Here is a 27,218-nt window from a genome sequence, read left to right as displayed (position 1 = left end):
AACTGAACCCTGGGGTACACCACAAATAAAAATTCGTCCTCCAGAACAGGATAGATGTCATACTATTCTTGCAATAACAAACAATCGGATCAGCCTTCCAAATTAAAGTGGGAGTTTAATGTCTCATGTAGACAAAAATAGCTGTAGATAAATTATAAAATGGAGAAACCGTGTGACAGTAACAAAACATAAAAATTAAGTCAAAACCACAAAACCATGTTCCAGTGTCCACCTTCTGGACTCAACAAAGATGAGCACAGTATATTTGTCAACACAGTATTAAATGACACTGACTGAAAACAAAATATTAGACTATCGTGAATGATTGTGAAAAGTATACCGACAGACACTGGCTACACCAGATAGGAATAGTCTATTGGTGTGTTCATTTGAAAATATACATACACTTTTATTCAAATTCTGTTCCTAAATCTGTAGCTTTACCCAATTGCGAACAGCTGCACACATCATCAAAGCTATAAATCTGAAGAAAATGACTGATGTGGAGTGTGCACGTATTTTTCCCAATGTTATTAGGACTATGACAACAACCCGTCTAAATCTACCCTATTAACCCTCCTTTCACCCATTTCGATTTGTAAATAAGCGAGCAACAATCCATGTAAACACCAAGAGGGAGCCAGCCATAAATCACTTTCAGGTATGGGAGTCCATTTGCAGACTTTATCTCTGATGGTTCAAATGTTGCTACAAGCCATGTTGAATGTAGATGCACTCTGGGCCAAGCTATAATGCCAGGAGCCAACAACGTATGTTTTTAAGTTTTATTTTGAAATGTAGCTCTTACAACCGGAAATCATGTTCCGGCTAGTTGCTGTGGCAACAAGGATGTCCCTCAGTCTGTCACGGTTTCCTCCGTTGCTGCTCGTGCTTCTCTATCGACGCCACGGCGAATACAAAAAAGGAAGGAAGGAAAAAAACAAAACAGACATGGATTTTCCGAAGAAGACAAAGTGACACAACTATAGAACTATGGCTCTGTTAAACGTGTTCAACTTCAGCAGTTAAATCTATCAGAGGCCTATCAGAGTCCGAGTTGGACCGAGGAGGGGAGGGTTAAGGAGAGAGGGAGCGATGAAGGACATGTGGCGCTTTTTCCTCCAGATTTCTTACCAAACAGGACGTAGTACCTGACAAAATAAAGTGTTTCTATACATCGTCCAGATTAATTAAATGCCATGTTGTAGATTAGTGTAACCACACAACACAGGGATTAGCCAGCCCTTTTCCAGCGGTACCGACACCATGTGAACAGTATCATCAGAAACCAATAAATGGGACTCAATGTAAGAGTGAAGGTGTCGTGTGTACACAGCCTTAACATCAAGCCGACCTCAAATCCAATATCTGTTCTACTGGAGAATAGGAAACCAAAGAAATATGGGAAAGTACAATGGAATACCAGTGAATATTTAATTGGCCCCAACAGGCTTTCTTCTCACACGATGCCACTGCATGTGACATGTCACATGCAAACCTGGTCAGTATTTCTATGTCATTGCCTGTTGGTAGCAGTAGTTCGAGCCAAACAGAGCATAGCCACATGTATGCATTTTGCATGTGTCTGTAAAAAAAAAAAAGAACACGCTGCTAAACGTTTGACTGACTTTAGAGTAGATATTTCACAATGCTCAGGTGAAAAGTCTAGTTTAGGATTTTGGCGTTACACCTGAATGGCAATAAAATCACTAACAATTAAAATGTTGAAAACTAGACACATTTGAACAACAACATTGTGAAAAACCACCATCTAGACAGTGTCTTGTTAGTTGACATACATTCTGTCATAGAAAGGAGTGAAGAGCCTGATAAAGTAGTCCATTTAATAAAATAGATCTGCAAGCAAAATACACTGACATTTCTGTGTTAGCACTCAGTTGTTTCTCTGCTTATTTTTGATAAACTGTTTCTAGCCATAATTTCTTTCAGGCTTTAACTGTACTTCTAACACACGTTAACTTCTTTAAAACCAGACTGATTTTAAATCCATGATTGAGCTGCAGAAGCCGTAACAAAAATAAGCATCAAGATCTACTTTCTTTCTTTTTTTTTTAAATTGGTTGTAGTCACACATCTGTTCTCATCTGTCACACAGTTATTCAAATGTCATTCAAGCTGCTACGTCGCATTGCAAATGGTACAAAAGGAAAACATCAACCCAAAGTGGAATGGCTACAAAAGGGAGCAAAACAATGTTCATTCCTTGCACTCATCAGTGACAATGTTCAGTACATACAAGTCATCCAAGGGTGTTACAGTAGCAAGAAAGGATCAGAAGATAAGCAGTCTATAAAGATTTTAAAAACTAGAATTGGCTTAAAACAGGGAATTACTAAAAACACAAAAAAGCAGAAAAAATACAAAATAAATCTTTTTTTTCCTTATACAATTTTCTTATCTTGAAAATATCACATTCCTGAAAGTTGCCTCTGGTTTCTGCAATCGTATGACATTTTTGATTATGTGTCAGGGACTTTCAACGTCGGCCTAAATGTACTCTTTTCATCTCCGGACTGAGCGGTGCAGAGCTCTTCAGTGAGGATACAGACTATTGCCTGGAATTACAGCCAATAAAAAAAAATAAAAAAAGTAATGCAAAGTCCACATTATGGGTGTGACTGCTATCTACTTACAACTTTTACCCACACAGCTGTATGAACAAGTAAAACAATAGGGCTTCGAGAGAGCGGAAGAGGTTTACCCAGAGCTTTATAAAAATGACATGCACCCAGTCTAGATTTAAGAAGAGTCGGTCCACCGTGTTAAAACATATTTCATGGACTAGAACATAGAAATGTACTCCGGCAGAAGAGATTCTGTAATGTATATAATCTTAGGAGTTTTTTACCACCCTAAACTCAAATGTACTGAAATGTATCCATTTTTGGAAGTAAATTCATAATAATCCAACTCTTATCAATACATGATGACAAAGCAAATCTTAAATTACAACAGTGATGTGCAGGATGCAAGTGTTTGTAATCCTAAATGACAAGAATTAAAAACCAAGATGTGATCATGGGTCTAGGTGTGTGGGTTCGACTCTCACATCCATCACCGGTCCATCATGCTGAGGATCATCTCGGGGGTGAGGTCTCCGTTGGGCGGGGCCTCAGACAGCTGCAGCTCTGGGGCCGCCCCCTCTTCTGGGGGCAACTCCTCAAGCTGGATGGTGGACTTCCCTCCACCGACCACCACCTCCTCTACGGCCCCCTCATTGCCATCCTCCTGGTCATCTTGATCGGCTCCAACCTCCTCCTTCACAATTATGTCGTCCACCTCTCCAGTGGCCTCGTCCTCCACGCGGATGATGGCAGCCACTGTTAAGAGCGTTTCACGTCAGATTCTGGTTCTATAAGCTATGAATATTCTTTTAACATATGAAAGAGATGAGGACTTAGTCCATTAGCAGCCATAAAGTCTCACTCCGTGTGGCACAGAAAAAGCATTGTAGTCCTTACACTTACTGTCTGGTTTGTTCTTCGGGGGCCGTCCACGTTTCCTCTTGACCGGTGGCTCCACAGGGGCCGGGATGGGGACGACTGGCGGGTCCTGTTCCACCTCAAGCTCACTTAGCTCCTCTTCCTCCTCCAGTTCATCTTCTACAGATCAAAGCAAAGGGACATAAGCAGACATAAATTAAATCTAGACAAAGCAGGTTTGAATAGAGCCGCCACCACCACCACCACAGTATAGGATGAACACTGTCCTGGTTGGGCTTACATTTCTGTACAACTTTCAGCAACAAAATCGGTAAGTTTGCAGCCATCTATTATTTTAGTATGAGGGTATGCCAGCGATAATTACAACTTTTTACAGCCAGGTCAAATGATAAATGGCCTCCTTTGACCTATTTAACAAATTTCATTGCATATTCTGGAGTACAATTGGGGGATTGGTACACAAAACAGGAGATGTGCTACGTGTACAATACCTGTGTCACCCTCGTCTCTCCTGGCCTGCATCTTCCTCTTCCTGCCCCGACGAGCCTTTTTGGGTACAGGAGTTCCATTTTCTTCTTCTTCATCATCAATTTCACCCGTGCAGTTCTCAGTGTGACGCAGCATGGTGTTCTGTGGACACACAACAATCACAACCCAGTTACACACTGTAAAAGGCAGCTACATGTGTTCGCTGTAACTCAGAGCTCAGGCCTACCCTGCGGGTGAACGTCTTGCTGCACTTGCCGCAGACGAAGGCCGTGGGCACAAAGTTGGGATCATGGTAGCGCTTGAAGTGCATGTCCAGAAGCTGCTTCTGCCTAAAGGTTTTCTCACACTGGCTGCAGGCAAACGGCTTCTCCCCAGTGTGTGTACGCTTGTGCATCACCATGTGGCGTTCCTACGAGGCAACGGGTATATAAATATAAAGTAATTTACCATGAAAACGGATGAATATCATAATCATATTCCACACACACCTGTCTGCAGCAGTAGTCGCACTGTTCACACTTGAAGCGTTTCTCGTTCTTGTGAGTCTTCTGGTGTTGGATGAGAGCGTAACGCTCATGAAACACAGCGTCACAGTAACGACACTTCTTTCCCTTCTCAAGAAATGAGTGCTGCTTCCTCAAGTGAACACCTGGAATAGAAAACAAGACATGTAGATCCGTTAGACAAATGTTACTATTTGTACTAACAAAGACCAAAAAAACGTTTCTGACGCCGTCTAATAAGGAATGCTTATACAACAACCATACTTCATGGAGACCCACGTAAACACTTGGTCGTGTTTCTAATCTCGATTTGATTATTTAGTTTCAAGCTAAAAAAAAAAAAAAGGCAACCCATAACTAACCAAGGTCGCTCTTGCGTGCGATGACGGTATCACAGTGTGGGCAGTGGAACTTGGCCACGTTCTCCGTGTGTTTCTGCAGAATATGCATCTTCATGGTGCCGCTCTGTGTGAAGCGGGCGTGGCAGATGTAGCACTCGTACGGCTTCTCACCTGCACCACAGGGGATAAAAAGCAAGTTAGTGAGGTACTCTCAAACTGGGAGTAACCCTTCTTTCGGCCAACACACGGTGCAGGTACGTTACCTGAATGTGTCCTCATGTGTCTCTTCAGCTTGTAAGTGTCTCTGCTGGCGTAGCTGCAAAGACTGCACTGGAAGGGTCGCTCCCCAGTGTGAGAGCGAATGTGCCTCTTCAACTTACTCACCTAAAAACAAGTGACAGAAAAATTTAAATAAAAGCTTATCCCTGGGAGTAATTTAAAGATAAGATGATTACTTAACACAGAACAACATGTGGTCACGTACCTCAACGCTGCAATAGTCACACATGGAGCACTTGAAGGGCTTCTCGTGTGTGTGTTTGTAGCGACGATGACGCACCAACTCACCGCTGGTCACAAACGCCATGTCACAGTCCTGGCACTTATGTGGCCGAGTGCCTAAAGGAGACGAAAGAAGTGAGAATGAAGAGACGCCGCCATTTATTATTGAAAACATTTAAAAGTAACATTACATGAAACTAGAACAAAGGCAGCATGGATGCAAAGTAAAAGGAACTTTTGAGGGCTAATGTAATGAGAGAAATAACTAAATTCAAGTAATTGTTGTCTGCATTACCTGTGTGTGTATTGAGGTGGTTTCTCAGCAGAGTGACAGTTCGAAATGCCCGTCCACACAAGTGACATTTATGTGGCCTCTCGTCTGTGTGGCTCTTCATGTGTCTGTCCAGGTTGGAGCGCCTAGGACAGGTGTAGCTACACAACTCACACTGGAAAGTCTTCTTTACCCCTGGACACAACATTTTAGGATTATAAAGGGGGAACATCACACACCCAAACTGCAATCCTACATGTCTTTTCAGCATCATGTTGAGATATTTATAGAACTTTTATCAAAGTCTAACCTTTTTTCTTGATCTTGGTGGGCTTTGGTGGCTTCATGTTGCCCACAACCTTCTCAGCATTCACTTCTGACAGCAGTCCCTCCTGCTGCTCTTCTTCAAAGTCGTACACAGAGACGTCCATGTCGCGATTGCCCTCGCCGTAGCGCAGGCGGCTCTTCTTTCCCTTCTTCCCTCTACTACGTATACCGCTGATGGGCTGGTAGTCTGGGTCCTTGGTCCATTCTGGGTCTTCTTGTGGGGGCACAGTGGTTTCTACTTCGGCTGCCGCCTCTTCCTCCTCCTCCTCCTCCCTCACCTCTTGTAGCTCCTCATGGACTGCCTGCAGCTCCTCTTGCTCTACAGTCTCTACCTCACCATTGGCACCCACTTTCACCACCTAAAAGAAAACATTGCACATGTATCGTATTGTGACTCTTTTAAAACAATAGTAGTCCACAGAGTTCCAGGACATAACTAAAGTAATTTCTCACCTGGAAGCCCTCTGGCAAGGGAAGGGTGTGACAGATAACCGGCTCTGCGTCCCTGTGAACTCCTGACACGTGATATGTGGCATGGAGCCCCTGAACATTGGCTGCTGTGACCAGCTGAAGCTGACCCAGACTCAACGCAGCTCCTGCCTGCTCCTCCATATTCACCACCTACATAGAGGAACAAAGACATTTCACAACAAGGCCAGTAGCTGATAATCAAACTGTCGATTCAAATTGAACTTTAAATCGCTTAACCGGTGTTCTATACCAACCTGGAGCGTGATGATCTGCCCCTCGTCTCCACCAGTAACAGTCACCGTGCCGCCGCCCTCCAGCACCTCCGTCTTCATCTGCAGCAGAGTCGGATCGAGAGCATCCATCACCATCATCTCCATAGTATCGGTCACCTCCCCCTGTGCGGCCATGACGGCCCCTTGTATCAAAGCATCTCCGCTCTCTGACAGGACCTTTCCATCAGCAGCCTGAGCGGTCTCCATGGAAACAGCCTCTCCCTCCATGGCAACGGGTCAAGTAACACCCTTAATGAGGAAGATGTAAAACATAAAGTTAGGGAAAAAAGTACAGTGAAGTCATTCGAATGCAACTGCATTTCTTTGTATATGTATTTGGGTGGTGGTGGTAGTACCAGAGATGGGTATTTTTAAAAACTGAAGTATTTTGATGACCCAGCTCAATTAATACTTTCTGCGTTGCATACAGAGTATTCCCCTTTATAGCCACACAATATAAAACACTCAAAAAGTACTTGTGATATGGATCGTCAAGTCTTAAATATACCTGTTCACATATGTAGAGGCCTGCAAGTCATCCAATGCGTGTAATAACATACAACTCGATTTAAATGTAATTTTAGGTGTTGTATGATGTACTGGTTTGCTAAAAAAAGAGAGCATATATAGATTGTGCCTCTAGCACAGAGAGCATTGATCTATTTATTCTCGCTGCTAATCTCCGGGTAAAGTAGAGTACGAGTCAAAGTAGTAGTAGCTGGAGCTTAGAGTACAACTCAAGTGACCAAAGTGTTGTGAAGAAGCAAACCGTGTGAGTGGATCATGTGTAGTTCCACTATATTGTAGTCCAACAATGAGGTTACGTTAAACTTTGGAGAAGTGTCCGTGTAGCGTGACGTCTTCCTGTGTTGATTAGATAATGATAACGATCGATCAACCAATCGGTACTTCGGGGTCACGCGTTCTGACTGTTTCAAGAACGTTTAAAATTACTTTTTAACACCTTATCGATGGTTCACAGTCGAATAATCGTGCATTGTTAAAGATAGAAACTATTCAAACATGAACTCGTGTTAGTTAACTCGGGAGGCGCGAGGAAACAGGAAACAAAGGGCACGATAAGATGGACGTCAGGCCTGAACTAACTTAAAACAGAAATACTGGGAAATCTAACCATCACCGTGCAAATACCCCAAAATAACAGCCCAAAAGCAGCAAACCGCTCAACCGAGACACGGAGTTACAGTTTATAGACAGATTTAGTGCGTTTTGGACAACGATAGAGGGAGACAAACACCCCCCGCCAGCCGCCCGGTAAGCCCTACCGTGACACCTAGAGGCCGACGACGGCTCCTACAAAAACGTTTCCGTATTTGGAAGAAAAGCAACGACTTTACTTACTCCCAACTGCTTCTTTCCCCCGTTATATTCAGTTGGATGGCCGGTGCATGCGTCTGTTCCCTTCAGTCCCGTCGTAAACGTCCGTACGTGCTGAGCGCGCGGACTATTAGTTTTCTCCCGCTTAGGAAGAGTGGGCCTCACACAAAATGGCGGCCCTTAAGAGCTAACCGCGGCTGCGCGAGCACAGCGCCCGAGGGAGTAAAGGGGCGTGGTCGGGCTGTGGCTGAGGGTGATAGGCGCCAGATTTGAATTCAACCGTGGGCGTGGCGTCCCAGAAACATGACGAGGATGATTATCAATAATCCCTCAGGATTATTGATTAGTTTTCTGGCAGATCACTATTGCCCCGTGCGTGTCTTCTCGACCTCAGTCAATTTGTAGTCGCTTTTAAATCGAAATTGCAAGTAATTTTTGTGAATTAAAGCAATACACGAAATCTGTCACAAGAGGGCAGTATGGATGTTGTAGGTGTAGGGCGGGCCTCATGACACACAAACGTGATTGTGTGTACCGTCCTCGATGACATTGTGTCATAGGCTACTGTAGATTGAAGCTGACAGTTTTACATGCACGTAATGACCTGAATTTGTGATATTGTGTTGCCACCCGAATTTTGAAAAACAAAACTGATACAGGCTAAAAATCCTTATGTTACTATTGGCAGATTACACTGCTGGTAGAGAACAATAACATGCTCATCTCTCCTACTTCCGGCTGTGCGTTTTTAACAGTTTTTCTTGGTACTTCCTGCCCCCAGATGTGCTGTCTGGTAAATGTAGTAGGTTACAGATTGTTAGTTACCCTGTTAAAAATGTACTACGGGATGTAACTATTTTAATAACATCATCAATGTTGTGTAACATATTACATTTGACTACTTATTTTCAATATTCCATATGTTGTGTGTGGGTGGGAATGTTACAATAACCTAGTGCCTACTGTTCTAGGTCTGTTACATCTCCAATCGGCACCCTATATCACTAAAATAGCTGATGCGTGGAAAACCTGACATGTGATCAAAACTGGAAAACAAGTTATTTCTGGGTTGTTAAGTAAGAGTTAACCACTCAGAAAGGGAACAGCACTTACAGAAACAGATAAAATAAATATGATCCCCATAGAGGAATTGTGCAGATTTGGCCATAAATCAAAGTTGAATCATATAAATCTTGTTCTTATCTGTGTAAGTTATTATTCATTTGAACCAAAGAGTTTCAAACTGGGAATTAAGTTGCCTGGTTTGAACATCAAATATTCAAACAATTCCCATGAAACTCCCTTCATATTCACCTTGGGGAGGTTAGTATATAGAGATTTGTGCTTGTGGGTGTGTGCCTGTGTTTTATTTCATGGTTTCTGAGCTAATCTTGCAGCTCATTATCAAACAAATCCTCTCTGGGCTATTTATTTTCTCTATTACTGGTGAGACATTTTTCTTTGAATTACAGCATTTATTTTCCGCATATAAAATAAATTATTAATTTGTGACATAACCCAACAGAACATTTTGTTCATTTCAGACATTTCCATTGCAGTATCCTCACGGGCATGTACTTGTCATAGGCCAGGATGCAGGGTTGTAAACATGTCTGTGTGGTCACTCCATTCCTCGATCTCTCTGCCTCTTCTTCTTTTATCATCATCTTTTTTTTCATGGTTTTCCTCTTGGAGGGGAGGGGGCCCGAGAGAGGAGAGATTCTGATGTCAGATGTGTCAGTCTAGCCAGCCTGGCCCCTCCCACCTCAGTGGAGGCATTACATACTGCTGCTGCTCCAGCTCTTAGCAACCGTGCCTCAGCAACAGAGCCACGGAAGCAGAGCTCCAAGGCAATAGCGTGCCGTGTCTCCCCAATGGAGCTGCCATTGGGCGGACCAGCGCTCAGGCACTATACCCAGAGCAGACCGAGACCTCACCGACAGAAACTGAACTATCGTCCCAGCAGACCGCAGGTACGGTGAAGGAGGATGAGAGAGGTCTTTGTAAAGATGGAGTGTGAGGGAAAAGGTGGTGTGTATGTGTGTATGTGTGGAGAGAAAATGGAAGGGAGGGAGAGAGGAAAGATGTAATAGGGTACAGAGGGGAGAGGCAGGGGGAAGGGAAGGATGGAGTGGGGGGGGGGATGCTGTAAAAGATGCCTGGTCCCTGCTTGAATAAGGGAGTCCCATTGTACCGGTCACCGGCTGTTTGATGAACACACACTTGCCATTTTCTATGTGCAAGAGCATGATGACAATGTACGAGAGCGAGCGGTAAAAAAGCTAAAATGCTTTTTTAATTTGGTAATAGAATTGAATCAAAATGTGTGTGATCATCTGCCATTTTCCACTGAGCTGATCGTGTTGTCACAGAGCTGTTAGGCTGTAGACACACAGTCACTCCCTTGGAGCCGATGGCCAGGGAGACTAAATTCAAGCAATTCCCCAGACAGGGTATCATGTAACGGTGACTTCTGCTAAATGTGTGTTCTGCAGTCAACCGCCTGGTTTTTATTGCTACTTGTGGCCACAGATGTTAATATGATCAGAAGGATGCTAAAACTGTATCGCTGCAGTTGTGATATCACATTCCCTACATCGGCAAAATTAGTTATCTTGCTATCATTCTGCATGTGAAATCCAGTGATGCCCCCCCAATTGTACGTTACTGAGCAACTGACTCCCAGGAGGCTGGTTTGTAGCATCATAGATGAAAGATTCAAACCAAAATACACCGATAGAGGCAGAAGAAATACGAGTGCCAGAGTGTGTGGGTTTCTCAAAGGTGAGGGTTGTGTAATGTGAAGTTTGTTTGATCTTTGGAGTGAAGTGTTATTTTCTGTGTATGTGTGTGGTAATTAGGAGACAATAATTGAGAGTGACAATGAAGTCCTTGAGCTCATGGGGAGAGTGGATGAAGGAGTTGAAGAGTTCTTCACCAAGAGAGTGCTTCCTACTGATACACCGTGAGTATCAACAGCTGCCCAATTTGCCTCTTTATAGTCCCTTGATATTTAGCCAACCTAGACTCTATCTGCTCTACACTAGAATTGAATGCACACAGTATTGGTTTGATATACAGTATATGATCCTTAATATAGGGAAAAGCAAGATGAGGAATCTATCACAGAGCACGAAGTGGCCCCTGCCAGCTCTGTCCCCTGTCCACCCCCGACGAAAACCCTCAGGAGGAAGCTCGGTGATTTCTTTACACTCAAAAAGAGACGAGGTCTGAAATCAGAAACAAGCCAGGAGGGGCGACCCAAAAAGACCTCCATCGCCGATCTCATTCGCCCGCTCAGGGAGGTCACCAGAGCTGAGAAAGAAAAGGACAAGGACAGAGTCAAGGAACAGGACAAGGAAAATGAAAAGGAGAAAGCGAAAGAACATCCCGGTGCTGTGACTGGAGAGTCGGCTGTTCAGGAGACACCTGGTGCTCAGCTGAGGGGTGAAGTGGTGCCTCCCCGTCGAGCTCTCAGAGAGGGGAAGTCCCAGTCTCTCATTTTGCTGTCTGGATCAGCAGCTGCAGGGACTACTAATGCCAGAAACACTTCAAAGGTGGGTGCTAGTAGAGTTAAAGTCATACATCCATTCAGATCAGATTTGTTTTGAAAAGCACTCACAGCGCTGCCGTTGCTCATTTCAGAAACAGCTCGAAGGCCAACATAGCTTTGAACAGAAACTCCATCTCATGCTTCAACGTATTGGAGTTTCCAAAGCCCAGCCAGGAGAGACACAGGTGTGTGAATGTGTATGTCTACATTTACAGATGTATACTGTAGGAGTTTGCAAAAGTGTTTAAATGCTTCTTTTATTTTTGTAGAATCAGGAGGGAGAGATGAAAAAAGCAGAGTCCGAAGGTATGTCGCTTTATCTATTTGATGTTTGATATGATTAAACTCCTCTCTGCTCCAGCTTAGTGTGAATGAATCAGAATTAATCTTTGTATGGATTTGTATCAAAAGGAGAGACTTTTCAACACGGATCACTTCTTTATATATTTAATATCTCTTTGGGCAGATAAGACTGCTCTCCATCCGACATAGTAACATAATAGTGCATTCATTATTCTGGTAAATGATCCTTGTGTCTTAGGTACTATCATTGACAGCAAACCTGAGCCACCACCTACTTTCACAAAACCTCGAACGATGTCTGCATCCTCAGGTAGAGCACAAACACTGACTGTCTCTCTCATACAGTATGTGTATAACAGGCTAAATAATTTGCACATTCAAATTTGTTTTCTGTAGATACAAGGCATCAAATTCGTCCAAGCGTGTCAGCACACGAGTCAGCCGGGAAGCCCGCTTTGCTTCCAAAGCCTGTTATCAAACCGGGTCCACCCCGCTCAACATCTGGCCGCAACACACCTGAGAATGAGTTAGCCCAAATACAGGAAGGGGAGACAAACACACCCACTAAACTGAGTCCCACTGCAGCTCCATCTACCGCTGCTGCTCCTGCACTCACTGCTACCACCACTCCTACTGTACCGACAATCTCAAACTCAGTCCCTGACTCAACCGGTTTTACAAGTGCTGTACCTCCCTCTGACTCACATATATGCACCGACTCTGTTAACGCCACAGCAGCAGCTACAACACCCACCAATGTTACAAAGCCTGACAGCGAACCTTCTATCCTTGAAGCTAATGCTACTACCCCTGAACTACCCACCTCCACCTTTCCGACAACCCTTACAAGCACTACTACACCCACCGAGCCCCCGGCCACTGTTTCACTTACTTCCGCTTCCTCTGAGTCCATCACTCCAAGCCTCCCTGTCACTTCCAATCCAACAACAATAACAACGCCTTCCATTACCACCTCGGAAACTGTTTCTGCTCCCAGCAATGGAAGCTCAGTGTCCACAACATCAACAAATCTGTCAACTAAATCGACTTTCCCAGAGCCAACTGGCGTTCTCTCTGTCGATGCCACTCCTGCTACTGGTGGTGATGCAGCTATTTCTGTCATCGCCACAGCGTCTTCATCCTCCACCAGCATATCAGAGATGCCCCCAGGCGTGTCTGCCAGTATCACTTCAGTCACTGAAGCTTGTGAGGTTCCCACTTCAGTCACCTCCACTCGCTCTGTACCTTTAGTTTCATCAGTCACTAAAACGACATCTCCACCTCCTAACTCAAGTCATGACATTACAACTGCAGTTTCACCCGTCGCCTCCATTACCTCCTCCTCCACCCTGATCTCTTCTGCCTTTCCTCCCCCCATCTCCACCTCCTCCACCACCATTACAAGCCCAACATCCACCGTCTCTATCTCTACTTCCACCGTTACCCACCCAGCCCCCCCTAGCCCTGCTGAAATATCTGTTCCCTCCACTTCTTCCAGTGAAACAAACCCCACAGACACCCCCTCCACCGCCTCCAGTTTAAACCATGCAGATACCACTTCCACTACCAGTTCAGCTACCGCTACTGCAATTTGCTCCCCACTCATGACTGACTCAGACCCACCTTACACTTACGAGGTCAGCACTACCCTCACACCAACTATTGATAACTCAAGTGCTACTACTCATTTGACCAGTCCAGCCCCCTCTAATGATAATCCCGTTAAAGATTTGCAGACATCTCCTGAAGAAAGATCCAGTGTAGAGCCAGCAGAAATGGGCACAGGTAAGTTTGGAGTTCTGTGAGTGCGTCTTGTATGTAACTCTCTGCTTTAACATGTGTGTAGATGTGTGTTGAATGCTGTTTTTTTGCAATTTTCATATCTCAACAGCAGATGAGAAGCTTGAGAAGGTTAAAAAAAGCAAGCAAACTGAGATGGATGAGAGCAAAAAGGCCGTCGCCGGTGGGAAGGAGAGCAAGAAGGAAAACGAGAAACCAGCTCTCACTTCCAACAGTGAAGTTATGATTAAAGAAGTGCAGGAAGAAAGTGTGAAACCCGAAGAAGATGCAATTAAATCAGAAGTGGGAATGGCTGAACCTGCATCAGGGAAAGATGGTGAGCTGTGCAGGAGCAAGGGGGAGATAGAAGGTCAAAAACAAGGAGAGGGTGAGGAGTAACTCAAAAATAAAGAAATTGCTAAACACGGGACCAACTACTGTGACAGGGGCAGGAGAGGCCACAGTAAATGGTAAAGGGGGAGGGGGAGACGATCCATGGCACTTCCTACAGGGACCACCACATTTCAGCAGCACACCACAAAGGGTGGGCCACTGGACCAAAGAACTGAGATCCCCTTGGTGTGATGTAATCAACAAATCCAGCAGTGTCTTTGTCCTTTTTTAACTTATGTTTGAATTTTTTGCATTGCACGTATCATTATGTACCATAAGACAACTACTGTGGCAAAATACACCATGTTTACGATAGATGGATTAGAGACATAGTTATGAATATTAAATGGAATATTGAATTAACTGACCCTTTGTTTTTTTATGAGTTAATATATTTATTTCATAACAAATGATTGTATTATGATAAGAACATCTTAAATCAAGGTACACTTGCTAGCTATTTCAGGAGCCCATATTCCTCGTTTGCCATAGAGATAGCTCCGTTGTTTTCACAGTTGTTGTGTCATTGTCTCGGTTCAATAATGGTCTTTGGTGCCAGAACAGCCTGAGCAAACTCCATCAGCTAAGGAGGACCATACAAGACCTTGAGTGAAGGTTTTTGTCAAACTACTGTTCCAAAAGTCAAGAATGAACTTTCATGCTGAAATTAATTTAACTTAACTTCTGGATTTAAAATGTTAATACACATACATCTATCATATTACATATATTTGTAATGGACCAGGCAGAATATATATATATATATATATATATATATATATATATATATATATATATATATATATATATATATATATATATATATATATATATATATATATATATATATATATATATATATATAAAATAATTAGAAATCACAGGCTACACAACTGAATATATATGAGAATATAGCACTCGAGGTTAAACTGTATTTCTTCATTTGATTTTTATGCTGGTACTGGAAAACAATTGTAAGGCAGTTTTCAAATTAATTCTAGTCTTATTTTGTGTTACTTTACAGCACTGCTGTATATTATGTATGCACACAGCGGAGCTTACTTAACTAAATTCTGAAATGGAGGTCACATTTCTATTCAAACCGCAGGTGTATCAGCAACTCAAATACTTCCAAAAAGTTACAATATATTTCCTGTGTCTAATATTGCCTATGAAGACAGCTGGCCAAATGTAGAACAGGATGTAATGAAGGGGATCCTCCATTCACAACAGCTGGAGGAGTAATAAAGAGTATGTTGGACCTCATTCACAAAACGTTTCTTAAATTCAACTTGTGTTTTTGAGCAAAATGTCAATTGAAATAAAAAAATTGTGTGGAAATCAAAATAACGTTCTACCTCTTGATCTCGCACAAATGCTGAGGTATAGCTGAACATCCGGAAAGGATTTTTGGGGGTACGTTTGTCTGATGATAGGCAGACGCCCTGGAGACCTGCTGAGAGAGTGAGGAGTGTAAACAGTTTAAGCACAGGGAGCTTTCTTTGAGGTGTGCTTAACGTACAAAGTCAAAAAAACAGAGGACCTTTCCTCCCTAAACGTTACGTTTACTCAACAAAGTATGCATGTTCTTTGTTTTAGATGTAATGTTCAAGCAGTTTTGATTCAGATTCAGAAGTAGAAGAAGAAAAACAAACGTTCATCATCCCCACCAGCAGGTGTCGCTGCGGCGACATCGCCCTGAAAGCCGCACTTCACCCGGAAGAGGAGGACCGAGGGAAACGACGGCAGAGGGATTGTTGTAGACTGTCCACACAAGTGTGAAGAGTTTCTTTTGCTATTTAGATAATCCAGCGAGTTACGAAACAACTACTACCCGAGGTACATTCGCAGGAGGATTCAGCCTCGTCGTGCACACGTTAGAGATGTCGGTCGCGCCTCCCTGTCGCTCGGCCGCCGGCTGGCCGCGCAGTGGCGCCGTTCAGTTTGGGAACAAATACAACAGCGGGCCTGCTAAAGCGCTCTCACTGGAGAGGACCATCAACCTGTGAGTTCATGTGCAGCAGAAAGTAATGCAGCTCGCATCAATATCAAAGAGTGCTCGTTAGTTAACGAAGACCGACGGGAAAGTCTTAACTGGCTTAATTAGTTTATTATGTGTCAGTAATTTAGCGCCAAACATCCCGATCGCATCAAATAACACTGTGTCCCCGATGTGGCCATGTCGTGGACTTGGATGTGGTTGCTTTTCAAGAATTTTACAAAAACATTGGTCTGAATATTAAATATAAAATCGAATATTAAAAAAAACACGTTTCAGCTTCTCACGTGGGAATATCTGCTGGTTTCCTTTGTCTGCTATTATATTTAACTAAATATATTTGGCTTCTGGGCAAAATAAGCAGTTTATATGCCAGTCCTTGCTTTGTGGATTTGTGATACGGATTTTTTTTTTATTAGTATTTACTTTACATATTTGCATTTTAATGTCTCAACGATAAATTTGAGAAAACAGCTCGTTCAAACTAAGGAAACCAGTAAATATTCACATTTCAGAAGCTGGAGTCAATACCAGTAATCTGTTATCAAAATGTTTGCTGATTTAAAGTTACAATAAAGCATTAAAGTCATAAACAAGTTTAATTTAAGACTTCAAGATCATACTAACTATGGCAGCCAAATATAACTAGTCTAATCTTCACAGCTGAAACAATTAGTAGTTGTAAAGAAAATGTATCTGCAGTAAATTTGATAATTTGTTTGTCATTCTGTAAAGTGAGGATTTGCTTCTTTTCTGTTTTATTTGAATTCAAATCGAATTAGTTTTTGGTTTGAAAAAAATAAGCAATTTGAAGATTCTTTGGGTCTCCGGGAGATAAATTGTGCAGATTTCACTATTTTCTGACATATTGTGAATTTTAAAAACAACCAGTTCATCCACAAAAAGCAATATATGGTTGAATCAATAATTGTAAATAATTATTTGTTGCAGCCCTAGATTAAAATTGTGGTATAAAGACTATATCCCAGCTTTTTGTAGCACATAGGTACGTACCATACTGTGTTGATCTCTGGTCTCATGCTTAATGACTTCATGTGTGTGTTTGTACTTCAGATACCCTCTTACCAACTACACGTTTGGCACCAAGGAGCCTCTGTATGAGAAGGACAGCTCAGTGGCTGCCCGGTTCCAGCGGATGCGGGAAGAGTTTGATAAAATGGGAATGCGGAGGACCGTGGAGGGTGTTCTCATTGTCCATGAACACAGGCTGCCTCATGTGTTACTGCTGCAGCTGGGCACCACTTTCTTCAAACTGTGAGTAGTTGATGTTCAGAGGCTCCTGCATGAAGCAGCAGAAGTGTTTTTTTTTGTTTTTTGTTTTACTGAACTGACGGCTTGCTTCTCTCCTGCAGGCCCGGGGGGGAGTTGAGTCCTGGAGAAGATGAGGTGGAGGGTCTGAAACGCCTGATGACTGAGGTAGCTACATCACTGAACAGTTTAAGCTTCTTGTTGCTGCGGGGATTGTGGAGTTTACACATATGAACTTTTGTTTTGATGTTAGATCCTTGGAAGGCAAGATGGCGTGAAGCAGGAGTGGTCGATTGACGACTGTATCGGCAACTGGTGGCGTCCAAACTTTGAGCCGCCACAGGTTAGTGCACACATATGACAATGAGGATTTAATTAATTGAACAATTTTTATAGCTGATATTTCCAATGTTTTAATGGAAAGCAGTGTAGCATTAACTGATCAGTGCTGATTTAGCAGCTTCATAACTCCAGGCTGTTGTCAATCAGTCATGACGCAGTTTATATCTGTGTACTAATGTGAGCTGATCCAAAGATGTTTGTCTTGCAGTATCCGTATATTCCAGCACACATCACCAAACCCAAGGAGCATAAGAAGCTATTCCTGGTTCAGCTGCAGGAAAAAGGTCAGTACATCACAACATAACATGTGAAGTTATTGCATGTTAGCGTCGACGTTTAGTAGAGAATAAAAGTAGAGGAGACTCATGCATAATAGTTCCATTCTATCATTGCTTCTTGTTTGATAACCTGTGATTCCTGTTTTTTTTACAGCACTGTTTGCTGTCCCCAAGAACTATAAACTGGTGGCAGCACCTTTGTTTGAACTGTATGACAACGCTCCTGGATATGGGCCAATCATTTCCAGTCTACCACAGCTATTGAGCAGGTATAGTTTATGTCATTGTGGAACTAGCCTGAATTGAGACACTTGTTTTTTTTCTTTTCTTTCTGTTGACTGTCACTGGCTCAATTTAAAAACAGGCTGGAATCAAAGATCATCACATGAGTCGTCTGTATCAAGGATCTGCTATGTACAACTGCTGACAAACCCTGTATGACCTGTAACTTTTCTAACTAATCAATCGGCTTGTATCGTTCGTTTGAAATGTAACATAATAAACGTTTTATCAACACCAATTACCACAGTGAAAGCACAATGGGTATAGAGACTGCTACAGAGCTTTTTAGATGGTATCAATCCTTCTGAAGACAACACCGAAGACTGCACCACAGCTCATTTATACAAGCCAGGAAGGAAAAGGAGACTTATAACTGTACACAAGATATTTGCATAAATGAGCCCCTCGTATCTACAAAGGGAGCAGGTCCTCTTTATGGAGTCCCATGTTTCTACAGTAGCCCAGAACAGACAAACCAAACACTGGCGTTTTTACGTTACCCAAAGGCCACCGTAGTTCTCTGACACGCGCTCGAAACTGCGTGAGCCGGAGAGTGCAAAACCAGGTACCAGCAGCAGCAGCTGTCTCACTTCCGTTGCTCCTAAAGTAGAGTCATTATGGTAAGGATGGCCTCTGAGTAAGGTGAACAACGTTACCACAGTTTTGTTATTCCAGTCTGCCATTAAATCCTACACACTCCTTTTAAAGGTGCCCTGTGGAGATTACATTCACTTGTTTCTCACCGAAACACATCGTGTGTTGATCCTTGCGATCAAACAAATGTGTTTAATGCATTATTCTTTTTCTGAGTATTTTAAATCTGGTATTCGTTTTTTACTTGTTACCAGTTTTTTGTTGACACATTGCAACGGCCGACTCATTAAAAAATGAAACCTGGTCAACAGAGAAGAAACTAAAAATACAAAATAATTGTAGAAGACACAAAATGTCATTGCGTAAATCATCTTAACAATAACTGAATCTTTAACAATTATATTTTTACAACTAACTTGAGTGAACAGAAGTGCGTCTCGCTGTCTGAGTGAACATGAGACAATGTGGAGAAAAAAATACTTCTCAACTTTCACAAGAAAAGCTCGTCATGTATATTGACAGGTCACAGGGGTGTTTATACTGTTAGAAGAGAATGGAAATTGTCATGCGTCTTTTTTATATTGAGAAACTGCTTGTTTTGTAGTATGCAAGTCTGTATTCCAGTGCATATTAAGAATCTGATTTTATGTTCACACAGGAGGCCAATGTTTGATTAAACAAACTACATTATTGCATTTCCTGTTATTTTAACCTGTAACGATGCTGTTTTTTTCCTTTTTAATAAAGCAGTCCTTTGAATATGTTTTTATAAAGCTTTTGCTTATTTCTTCATATTGCCAAAATATTTCAGTACGAGTCACTACTGGAGCTCTTAAGTCTAACGCGTGTGCAGTCTACACCTTGTTGGACAGAATAATTGGTTACTTGCTGTGTAACTGATCGCCCAACATGCTTCATCAGTCACTTGGTTGTGTCCAGGGTTAAGGTCAGATGTGTGTTGCAACCACATACGAAGTAATGAAACATTCTACTGGCAGTGAAAGTTTCACTCATATTTTTAGAATTGTGTGGATGGACACTTTTTCCATCACAACACAAAAATGTATTAATATTTCAGTTAATAGAACTGACTGCTTGCCCACTTTCGAATGTGGCCTGCATGATATAATTTAACTTCTGTAACCTGCTTATCCTGTCAAGGGTGAACCCAGCACACACTGGTTGTCATTATACTGTCTATATTGTTAAAATCAAATTAGATTAAAACAAATCATCTTAACCATGCCCTTATAGACTTGTAATTATTGTCAGCAGTCATTTGTATTGTTGTCTTTGTGATTCTGCAACGCTGCTGACTTTGTCTGTGGGACTATGATGATGCACCACACAGTATGGATTGAAGTGGTCCGGTTGTCTTGCAGCGAGGTGAAATAACGGACACTGAACCCAACACAAGAGAACATAACAAGTTAAAAGATACAGTAGTTAAAGCACATCACATATCTTTTAAATTAAAAGTCTCATTATATTCTTAAATGCAGCCAAGCAAGGTTTCAGTCAAGAATAATTGCACATTTGAACTGGGAAAAAAATATTACATTGAAAACCAGTATTCTCCAAAAACAATCCAAATCCAACATTGCCTGTTAAACATGACATAAGGTGGTACCAAAAATATGACACCAACAGAACAGAGGATATCTGGTCCCTCACTACATTTGCAATGCAAAAATATTTTCAGAAACATAATACGGTATGTTCAGAATAAGAATAAGGTTTATTGCCAAGTAGCTTATTCACCTATAAGGAATTTGCCTCAGTGTTTTGTGTACACAATAAACAAAAGGAAATACAAATACAGGACAAGTACTGCAAGAGCCAAGAATATAGATATAGAAAAAGTAAGAAGCTGAAAAAAATACTGTAAAAAAACGAATATTAACAATACAACTGTAGTATTATCCACAATATTATCCACAAGTTATGTTATTATTGTTCAGCACCTTAAGGATGAATCATACATTTGGTAACTGACCTGGTTGCTTGGAAAATCAAAAATATAACCAGTATATTAAATTTCTCGTGTTTTGCCAAATTTATGATACAATTTAACAAATAAAGTATTTTCTGTCAGTTTGCCAATGCTGCCTGACAGTCTGTATTCAGGGGGAAACTTCTAGGTCTTCCTACAACGTCATTTCCCCGCGTCACACGAGCCATCTCACACACGCGCGTCAGTAGCGTGAATGTACTGTCAAAGCTGTGTTTACCTGATTGAACACACCGGATCGTTTCTATAATGGCGTCCAGACGACGGCCGGGTGAAAGCGTCAAAACAGACATGAAGAAGAGGAAGAAGAAGAAGAAGACCACGTGTGAGGAAGCAGCTGAACTCTGTTCACTTGTAGAAGACGAGCAAGTGAAGAAGAGTGTGCAGGAGGCGTGGAGCCAGAGGACTGCCCACAGACACGGTGAGTGAAGTAGGAAAACACGGACTTCTCTAAAGTAACGTTGCTACATCTCAAAGCAAACATACCTGAGACAGGTGACCTTTTGAAGAAGAAAACCCAGCTGAAGATCTGCTTAAAGATCACCAGCTGGTCATTGTCTTTATTTCGTTTTAGTGTTAACTCTTTCATCAACTTTATCCAACTCATCAGGATACTATTTACTACAATATAAACCTTGGACCACCACAGGTAAACTATCCAGTAACTATCGAAAGTAGGAACATGACAGTCTCATTACTGTTGTTTTGATATTAATGTCTTTGGTTGAATTAGATTATATTTTCCTTCTGACGGGGATGGGCGATATGTCATTTTATATTACAATAGCTATCATGATGTATTTATTTTCAGATGCTGTTTATGGACAACAGGACAGAGGTATTCTGTTCTTGGCCATGTTGCCGTAATAAAAACATTGATCCTCGTTGATTTGCAGCATTGTGCTTATTTATCTGATACATCCAGAGATTATTGATGTAAACGATTTGGCAAAACACTGATGCTAGACCCATTTATATTTTCATTGTGTAAAGTGACATATTGCCCAACCCTGCCTTCTAATATGTCTAAAGACTGTATGAGTGGAGGATAATTCTTTCCCCAGTGTCATTTGATCTCATTTAACCTGAATGAATATGGATTGTGTTTTTCCAGTGAAAAGTTACCTGTTTGCCAGGTCTAGATAATATTTAACTTTTGTTTCTTTTTAGTTCATGTTTTATGGCGTTAGCAGTCCTGGGCCACTGTTTGTTTACTAGAGCCTTTCCAAAAGCAGCAGTGAGGTATTTGTCCACATTATAATTTGACAAATAACTCACCGGTTGACGTAATATCTTTTGTCATGTGCAGGAGATCTGGAGTTGGACTGCCACCCTTTCCCTCACTGCATCATCAAGAACTTCCTCAGCAGCGACACCTTCGTGGAGAACTTGCAGAGAGAACTGATGGAGCTCAACTTCCACGAGAAGTCAAATGATCTGTACAAATTTAAACAGTCAGACGACTTGAAGAAAAGAACAGAGCCACATATCTCAGGACTGAGGTGAAAAACAACTTGTGTGTGTGTGCTTTATATGGTTATTAACATATTATTATACGTTGGTATGAGCTTCCTTTGTGGCAGAATTCGTGAGTAGAAAAGGATAGATTGTGAAAGTATGGTAACGGTTGGTCTCGGAGCAACAAGTGGAAAAAAATGGTGCGTTGAAGAGAGGAAGCTCATTCTGTCAGGTGGGATATGCTACAAACAAGCCCATTGTTACTACGACATCGCATTGACTATCAAGTGTGTGTCTTATTGTCTTTCAAGGATTTAAGAATCATTTATTGTCATTATGCAAAACAGGGATGCACGACAAAATTAATTTGTAGCCCATTTGTATCACAACAAACACATGACAAACAAAACAAAAACATTCCTGTAGTGCATTTTTAATTTGCATCATAAGGAATGTAAACAGCTGCAACAACAACAATTCTCTGGGCAGATAATATGGCCGACATCTTCACATTAAGAGCCCACCTCCTCTCGTCCCTCCTGAGTCCTGCGCTCTGTCCTTGATCCGGGATGAACGATGGAGCCAATTCATCTTGATCAAGAGCCAAAATTAAACCAACAATTAATGGCCAATAATGCTCTCCCGCCTGATCGTCAGCTGTGTTTAAAGCACATCTGAGCTACTGGTATTACATTGTAATCAATATTCCCAGCCTGACCTTTCTCTAAAACCAGATGATTTTATTCTTTGGTCATCCTGATTTTGACTTTGTTTCTTTTCTTTTTGCAAAATGAAATCATCACGATTGTTAGTCCATTTTCATTGACATCTTATTTCACATCTGACAAAGTAAGCTTTCTCGATTCAAACCACTTTTACTCAACTGACGGCTCGTCTTGAGAGACCAGCTCAAATTGTGAGGACTATTTTTTTAAAAACTTTTTTTAACGTTTGGCGACTGTGGCGCCGTTGTAGAGCGGGACCTCCGCTAGTGCTAGTCCATGTCGTTGTGTCTTTGGGGTCCTTAACCCCACATTGCTCCTGCAAGCTGGGCCTGCAGTGTATCAATGGGTGTGAATGATTAGATGGACCTGATGGGCCCTGCCATCAGTGTATCAATGGGTGTGAATGAGTGAATGATGGCATGTAGTGTTAAAAACGCTTTGAGTGGTCGGATAACTAGAAAAGGACGACACAAGTACAAGTCCATTTCAACATACTTTTAGCTTCTAAAACCTTTTGCTTTAAAAAAAATGAGAGATGTTGCTGACGCCAGTCACACAAATCCTCAACAAAGAGACGTATATTAATGTTTGTAGAGATTTCTTGAAGGTATTGCATATCTAGAAATCGACGGGGCAAAGCTTGTTTTTGTCTCCAGTATTGGTCTGCGTTGGTAAGTGTAAAGTTAAGGTTGGTTTAGTCAACAGTGAAGGAATCACAAGGCTGTAATGCTGAAGTTGGCCCAGTGGTAAGGAAGACATGTTTATTAGCTCCACCAGGTGGAGCCAGAGATCACATCTGCTTCCTAATTAGTGCATCTTGTTCATTTAGTGCTGTGATTCTGAGAGCAGTAACTTGAGGCATGGGAGCACTCTACAGTGAGCCCAGTGGGAAATGAACTCAGCTGCAGTTACTCACCAGTGATCTTTGTTAAAGCGGAAGGACCGTTTCTTATTCAGTCTGGTTCCAGTGCTGGACTTTGCAGTGAACACAAGAGGAATACACTGTACGCTGTTACAGCAGTGTACATTTTTTGGGGCTTTCAGACAAATGAGTAGAAACAAAAGATGTTGTTGCAGAATTATGGAGCAGCAAAACCTGCCAAGACGCTCAGTGTTTGAACCAAGTCCAAGAAAAAAACAAGATCTCAGTGGATAAATGAAGACGATATGAGCTCGGTGTCGAGTCTGAATCCTAGACGGCCCCTCTGAGACTCATTACCCAGATTGAAAAATAATACACAAACCTTTCCTTTAAAAAAAATACATAATGTGCAGTTCTTTTCTTACAATTATAACAAACAGTGTTTACTTTGAAAGACTGCAACATGTCATTTCTTCTAAATACGTTTTTGTGACGACATACACTGGGCTACACCTACTGAAGAAATACAGCCCTGGAATAAATACCATAATTAAAACACACAACAACGGCCTCCTCTCGTGATCATCTATTATGTATGTCACAACAAAATGTCACGGTAGGTTTGAGCAGCCCAACAATCTGTCTGTGTGGTGAAGGCTTTCAAAAGGTCTTCAATTTCATACAAGGTTAAAGGTTCAACCATGTTGTTGTTTTCAACACGAAAGAGGATTGCATCATAAAATGTCGTCTTGTGTCACTGTTGTCAGGGCTACACTGTTTGGGCGTTTCCGCTCCTGGCTCGGAGAAGTGTTACAGGTTGAACTGGAGCCCACGGTGGATATTTCTTGTGCCAGATACGAATACACAGGTGAGCTTTGTTTTATGGTTTTTTGAGGAAGAAACTCCTTTTTTCCCCCCAAATGTAAAGTTCTCTCTTCTTTCTAGATGTCCTTTTGTGCCATGATGATGAATTGGAGGGGAGGCGCGTTGCCTTCATCCTGTATCTCGTGCCTCCGTGGCAGAGCAGCGACGGAGGAACCCTCGATCTTTACACAACAGACAGTGAGTGTCTCACTTTGTGTGTGAATTTCTGTGCTTTTTAGAAAAGTCTTGTGTAATTTACATCTCTGTCATCAGGTAATTTCCAGCCGCAGAGTATAGTTAAGTCGCTCGTACCCTCTTTGAACACGCTCGTCCTCTTTGAGGTTTCTCCAGTCTCCTTTCACCAAGTAAGGAAAGTCGCTCCTGCCTTTATCTTTAGCGAAGTGGCTGTGATTGCAGATCGATGAGATGTGTTGTGTTTTGTCCAGGTGTCAGAGGTTTTGACACAGGACAAGTGTCGCTTGTCTCTGAGCGGCTGGTTTCACGGGCCGTCGTTGGAGCGCCCTCCTCGCCACAGAGAGCCCCCCGTGCCACGGAGCCCACACTTACCGAGAGATGTGAGTTCGGTCAAACGTTCACACATTTTACCAAATGTTGATATCGATGTTATCATCGGACTTTCAGCAAGAAAGTAAATGAGAGTATTTCCCAAAAAGCCAAACTATTCCATTAACAGACAGCCTACATTCCTGCTGACATGCGTTTGTTGTGTTCATGACAGGAAACATTGCTACTGGAGTGGGTCAATCCAGTGTACTTGGACATATCCTACCAAGAGCAGATCCAGGAGGAATTTGAGGACAGCTCTGAAATTCAGCTCAAAGATTTTCTTAAGGTAACTTCTCGCTCGTTTTTTTTTTATTTTCTTCCTCGCACGTGTCCTCTTGTTCCCGTCGGTTGATAACGCGTCTGTCTTCAGGAAGAGAAGTTCAGGGAGGTGAAGGAAGCACTGCGACTCACTCAGATTCAGTGGACAAAGAGAGGACCACCTAATAAGAGGTCTGAAACATGTCTTTCAGAGATTATTTAAAAAGCGTATTCCAGGACTGTGATTACAGGAGCTGTATGTGTGTCCATTTAGATGCTATGAAGCGGCCTCTCTGGATACTCTGCCTCAGTGTGTGAGTGCATGTTGGGAGCTGCTCTGTTCAGAGGCTTTCTTCCTGCTTCTCTCCAACTTCACCGGCCTCCGATTGCACTACCTGTGTCCTGCCGATGACGAGAACGAGATTAAAGATGAAGAGGAGGATGTACGGGAAGCAGAAGCCACAGGGTCTTCGACCGAATCACCACCGGCAAATGCGAGCAGAGAGAAAGGTGTGTGTGTGTGTGTGTGTGTGTGTGTGTGTGTGTGTGTGTGTGTGTGTGTGTGTGTGTGTGTGTGTGTGTGTGTGTGTGTGTGTGTGTGTGTGTGTGTGTGTGTGTGTGTGTGTGTGTGTGTGTGTGAGAGAGTAGGAGTGGGTTTCCTCTGCCACAAGTTTGTGCAGCTGTTTACGTGTGTTTTGTTTGCTTCAGAGCTGAGCACACCTGTGTGTTGTGGTGATTTACGTCGATGGTCTCACGGCGGCTACACTCTGTTGCATGATGCAGAAGCAGCGCGGGCAGAGTACGCTCTGGACCTTGTTTTACCTTTTTGCGGTGCGGGTAAGTACACACACACACAAACAGGAAAAACACAAATCCATCTTGTGACTTTTACAAAACTTTCTTTCATAGACTGGCAGTCAGAGTTTGGAGGCTTCACTTGTTATGTTGCTAATGAAGAGGATGAGGAGGTGAGTGTTGATTACAGTATAAAGTGGAATTGTGTGTGTTGGAAATACTTCATTTTCATCATTGCTTTGGTTTCTTCCTCGTCGCAGCTGCTGACAGTGTATCCAGAGGATAATTCCCTCGCCCTCGTCTACAGAGACAAAGAAACCCTCAAATTTGTCAAACATATCAACCACAAGAGCTTGTCTGATTCTGCATTTTATGACTTTTCTTTTGTGTACTGTGAATAAATGTGTATCTTGTGGGTTTTCTTGACATCTTTGTTTCATCTTTTTAAAAAGTTGGTGCCTACATTTTAGAACATACCATGTACACATTCACAGATGCTGCCCGGGTCTGTGGGAACTATTTGGGGTTCAGTATTTTTGCTTAAACCACAAACCCTTTGTTTACTTGAACGCACCATCTTGAAACTAAATTAAATGTTTTCTGTTTAAAATATATTTTTCAGGGATATCTATTTGCAACTTCTCAGTCCTCTAAAGGTCTGCTGAGTTTTTCAGATAGCTCCTTGTCTTCATTTCATGAAAATTACAAATCAAAGATTTTGGTTGAATTGGCACGGCTACTGTGATTGCAGTCGATATCAGCCTTAAATGTGCGAGATGACAATGGAGCGAAGATGGGATGAGACGGTTCTGTCCCAGCGCTTGTCTTAAATTAAACTGAATCATTAAATATGACAGCTTATCCGTTAGTGTCAGTGTTTGAAGGTTCTAGTGAGAGAAACATGAGACA

General features: G+C 42.2%; 4 protein-coding genes across 6 annotated transcripts; 3 read left to right on the top strand and 1 right to left on the bottom strand.

The window, feature by feature from the left end:
* Nucleotides 1-1,827: 1,827 nt before the first annotated feature.
* LOC306788306 (transcriptional repressor CTCF-like) lies at nt 1,828-8,139 on the bottom strand. 3 transcript variants are annotated; one of them, XM_079283779.1, is made up of 13 exons: nt 8,002-8,139; nt 6,622-6,888; nt 6,350-6,517; nt 5,880-6,255; nt 5,594-5,764; nt 5,282-5,415; nt 5,061-5,181; nt 4,819-4,968; nt 4,442-4,602; nt 4,180-4,362; nt 3,945-4,094; nt 3,483-3,606; nt 1,828-3,341 (listed from the first exon to the last, which is right to left on the bottom strand). In XM_079283779.1, the coding sequence occupies exons 2-13, from the start codon at nt 6,865-6,867 to the stop codon at nt 3,076-3,078; spliced, it is 2,250 nt and encodes a 749-aa protein (XP_079139905.1). In that variant the 5' UTR covers nt 6,868-6,888; nt 8,002-8,139; the 3' UTR covers nt 1,828-3,075. The 3 variants fall into 3 exon arrangements, with proteins under 3 accessions (XP_079139905.1, XP_079139903.1, XP_079139904.1); XM_079283777.1 differs by having other exon boundaries at nt 3,483-3,623; nt 3,956-4,094; XM_079283778.1 differs by having other exon boundaries at nt 3,489-3,623; nt 3,956-4,094.
* A 1,698-nt stretch (nt 8,140-9,837) lies between these two features.
* On the top strand, nt 9,838-13,375 carry LOC306790140 (uncharacterized protein; the record flags this gene model as incomplete). Its single annotated transcript, XM_079286262.1, has 8 exons — nt 9,838-9,950; nt 10,839-10,942; nt 11,078-11,534; nt 11,629-11,715; nt 11,800-11,836; nt 12,072-12,143; nt 12,230-13,074; nt 13,286-13,375. The coding sequence occupies exons 1-8, from the start codon at nt 9,852-9,854 to the stop codon at nt 13,373-13,375; spliced, it is 1,791 nt and encodes a 596-aa protein (XP_079142388.1). The 5' UTR covers nt 9,838-9,851.
* A 2,367-nt stretch (nt 13,376-15,742) lies between these two features.
* On the top strand, nt 15,743-19,532 carry nudt21 (nudix hydrolase 21). Its single transcript, XM_079294574.1, has 6 exons — nt 15,743-16,010; nt 17,079-17,279; nt 17,378-17,441; nt 17,527-17,616; nt 17,824-17,899; nt 18,048-19,532. Exons 1-6 carry the CDS (start codon nt 15,889-15,891, stop codon nt 18,197-18,199), a joined length of 705 nt encoding a protein of 234 aa, XP_079150700.1. The 5' UTR covers nt 15,743-15,888; the 3' UTR covers nt 18,200-19,532.
* Nucleotides 19,533-20,956: 1,424 nt separating this feature from the next.
* On the top strand, nt 20,957-26,710 carry ogfod1 (2-oxoglutarate and iron-dependent oxygenase domain containing 1; the record flags this gene model as incomplete). Its single annotated transcript, XM_079295537.1, has 12 exons — nt 20,957-21,201; nt 22,090-22,282; nt 24,593-24,693; nt 24,771-24,887; nt 24,963-25,054; nt 25,136-25,264; nt 25,429-25,542; nt 25,627-25,706; nt 25,789-26,024; nt 26,223-26,351; nt 26,424-26,482; nt 26,570-26,710. The coding sequence occupies exons 1-12, from the start codon at nt 21,030-21,032 to the stop codon at nt 26,708-26,710; spliced, it is 1,563 nt and encodes a 520-aa protein (XP_079151663.1). The 5' UTR covers nt 20,957-21,029.
* Nucleotides 26,711-27,218: the final 508 nt, after the last annotated feature.

This window comes from Melanostigma gelatinosum (genome assembly GCF_949748355.1).
Source record: "Melanostigma gelatinosum genome assembly, chromosome: 2".
Classification (NCBI taxonomy): Eukaryota; Metazoa; Chordata; class Actinopteri; order Perciformes; family Zoarcidae; genus Melanostigma; species Melanostigma gelatinosum.
Note: the sequence above shows the minus strand (reverse complement) of the source record. Positions and strands in the feature narration are given on the sequence as shown.

Excerpts from the sequence above, each read along its gene's own strand:
- LOC306788306 (XM_079283777.1), bottom strand. The coding sequence starts at position 6,867 with ATGGAGGGAGAGGCTGTTTCCATGGAGACCGCTCAGGCTGCTGATGGA. Across the intron at positions 6,518-6,621 it reads GGCAGATCATCACGCTCCAG|GTGGTGAATATGGAGGAGCA; the intron begins GTTGGTATAGAA and ends TCCTCTATGTAG. Across the intron at positions 5,182-5,281 it reads GTGACTATTGCAGCGTTGAG|GTGAGTAAGTTGAAGAGGCA; the intron begins GTACGTGACCAC and ends ACTTGTTTTTAG.
- nudt21 (XM_079294574.1), top strand. The coding sequence starts at position 15,889 with ATGTCGGTCGCGCCTCCCTGTCGCTCGGCCGCCGGCTGGCCGCGCAGT. Across the intron at positions 17,442-17,526 it reads TGAAACGCCTGATGACTGAG|ATCCTTGGAAGGCAAGATGG; the intron begins GTAGCTACATCA and ends TTTTGATGTTAG. Across the intron at positions 17,617-17,823 it reads CAAACTTTGAGCCGCCACAG|TATCCGTATATTCCAGCACA; the intron begins GTTAGTGCACAC and ends TTTGTCTTGCAG.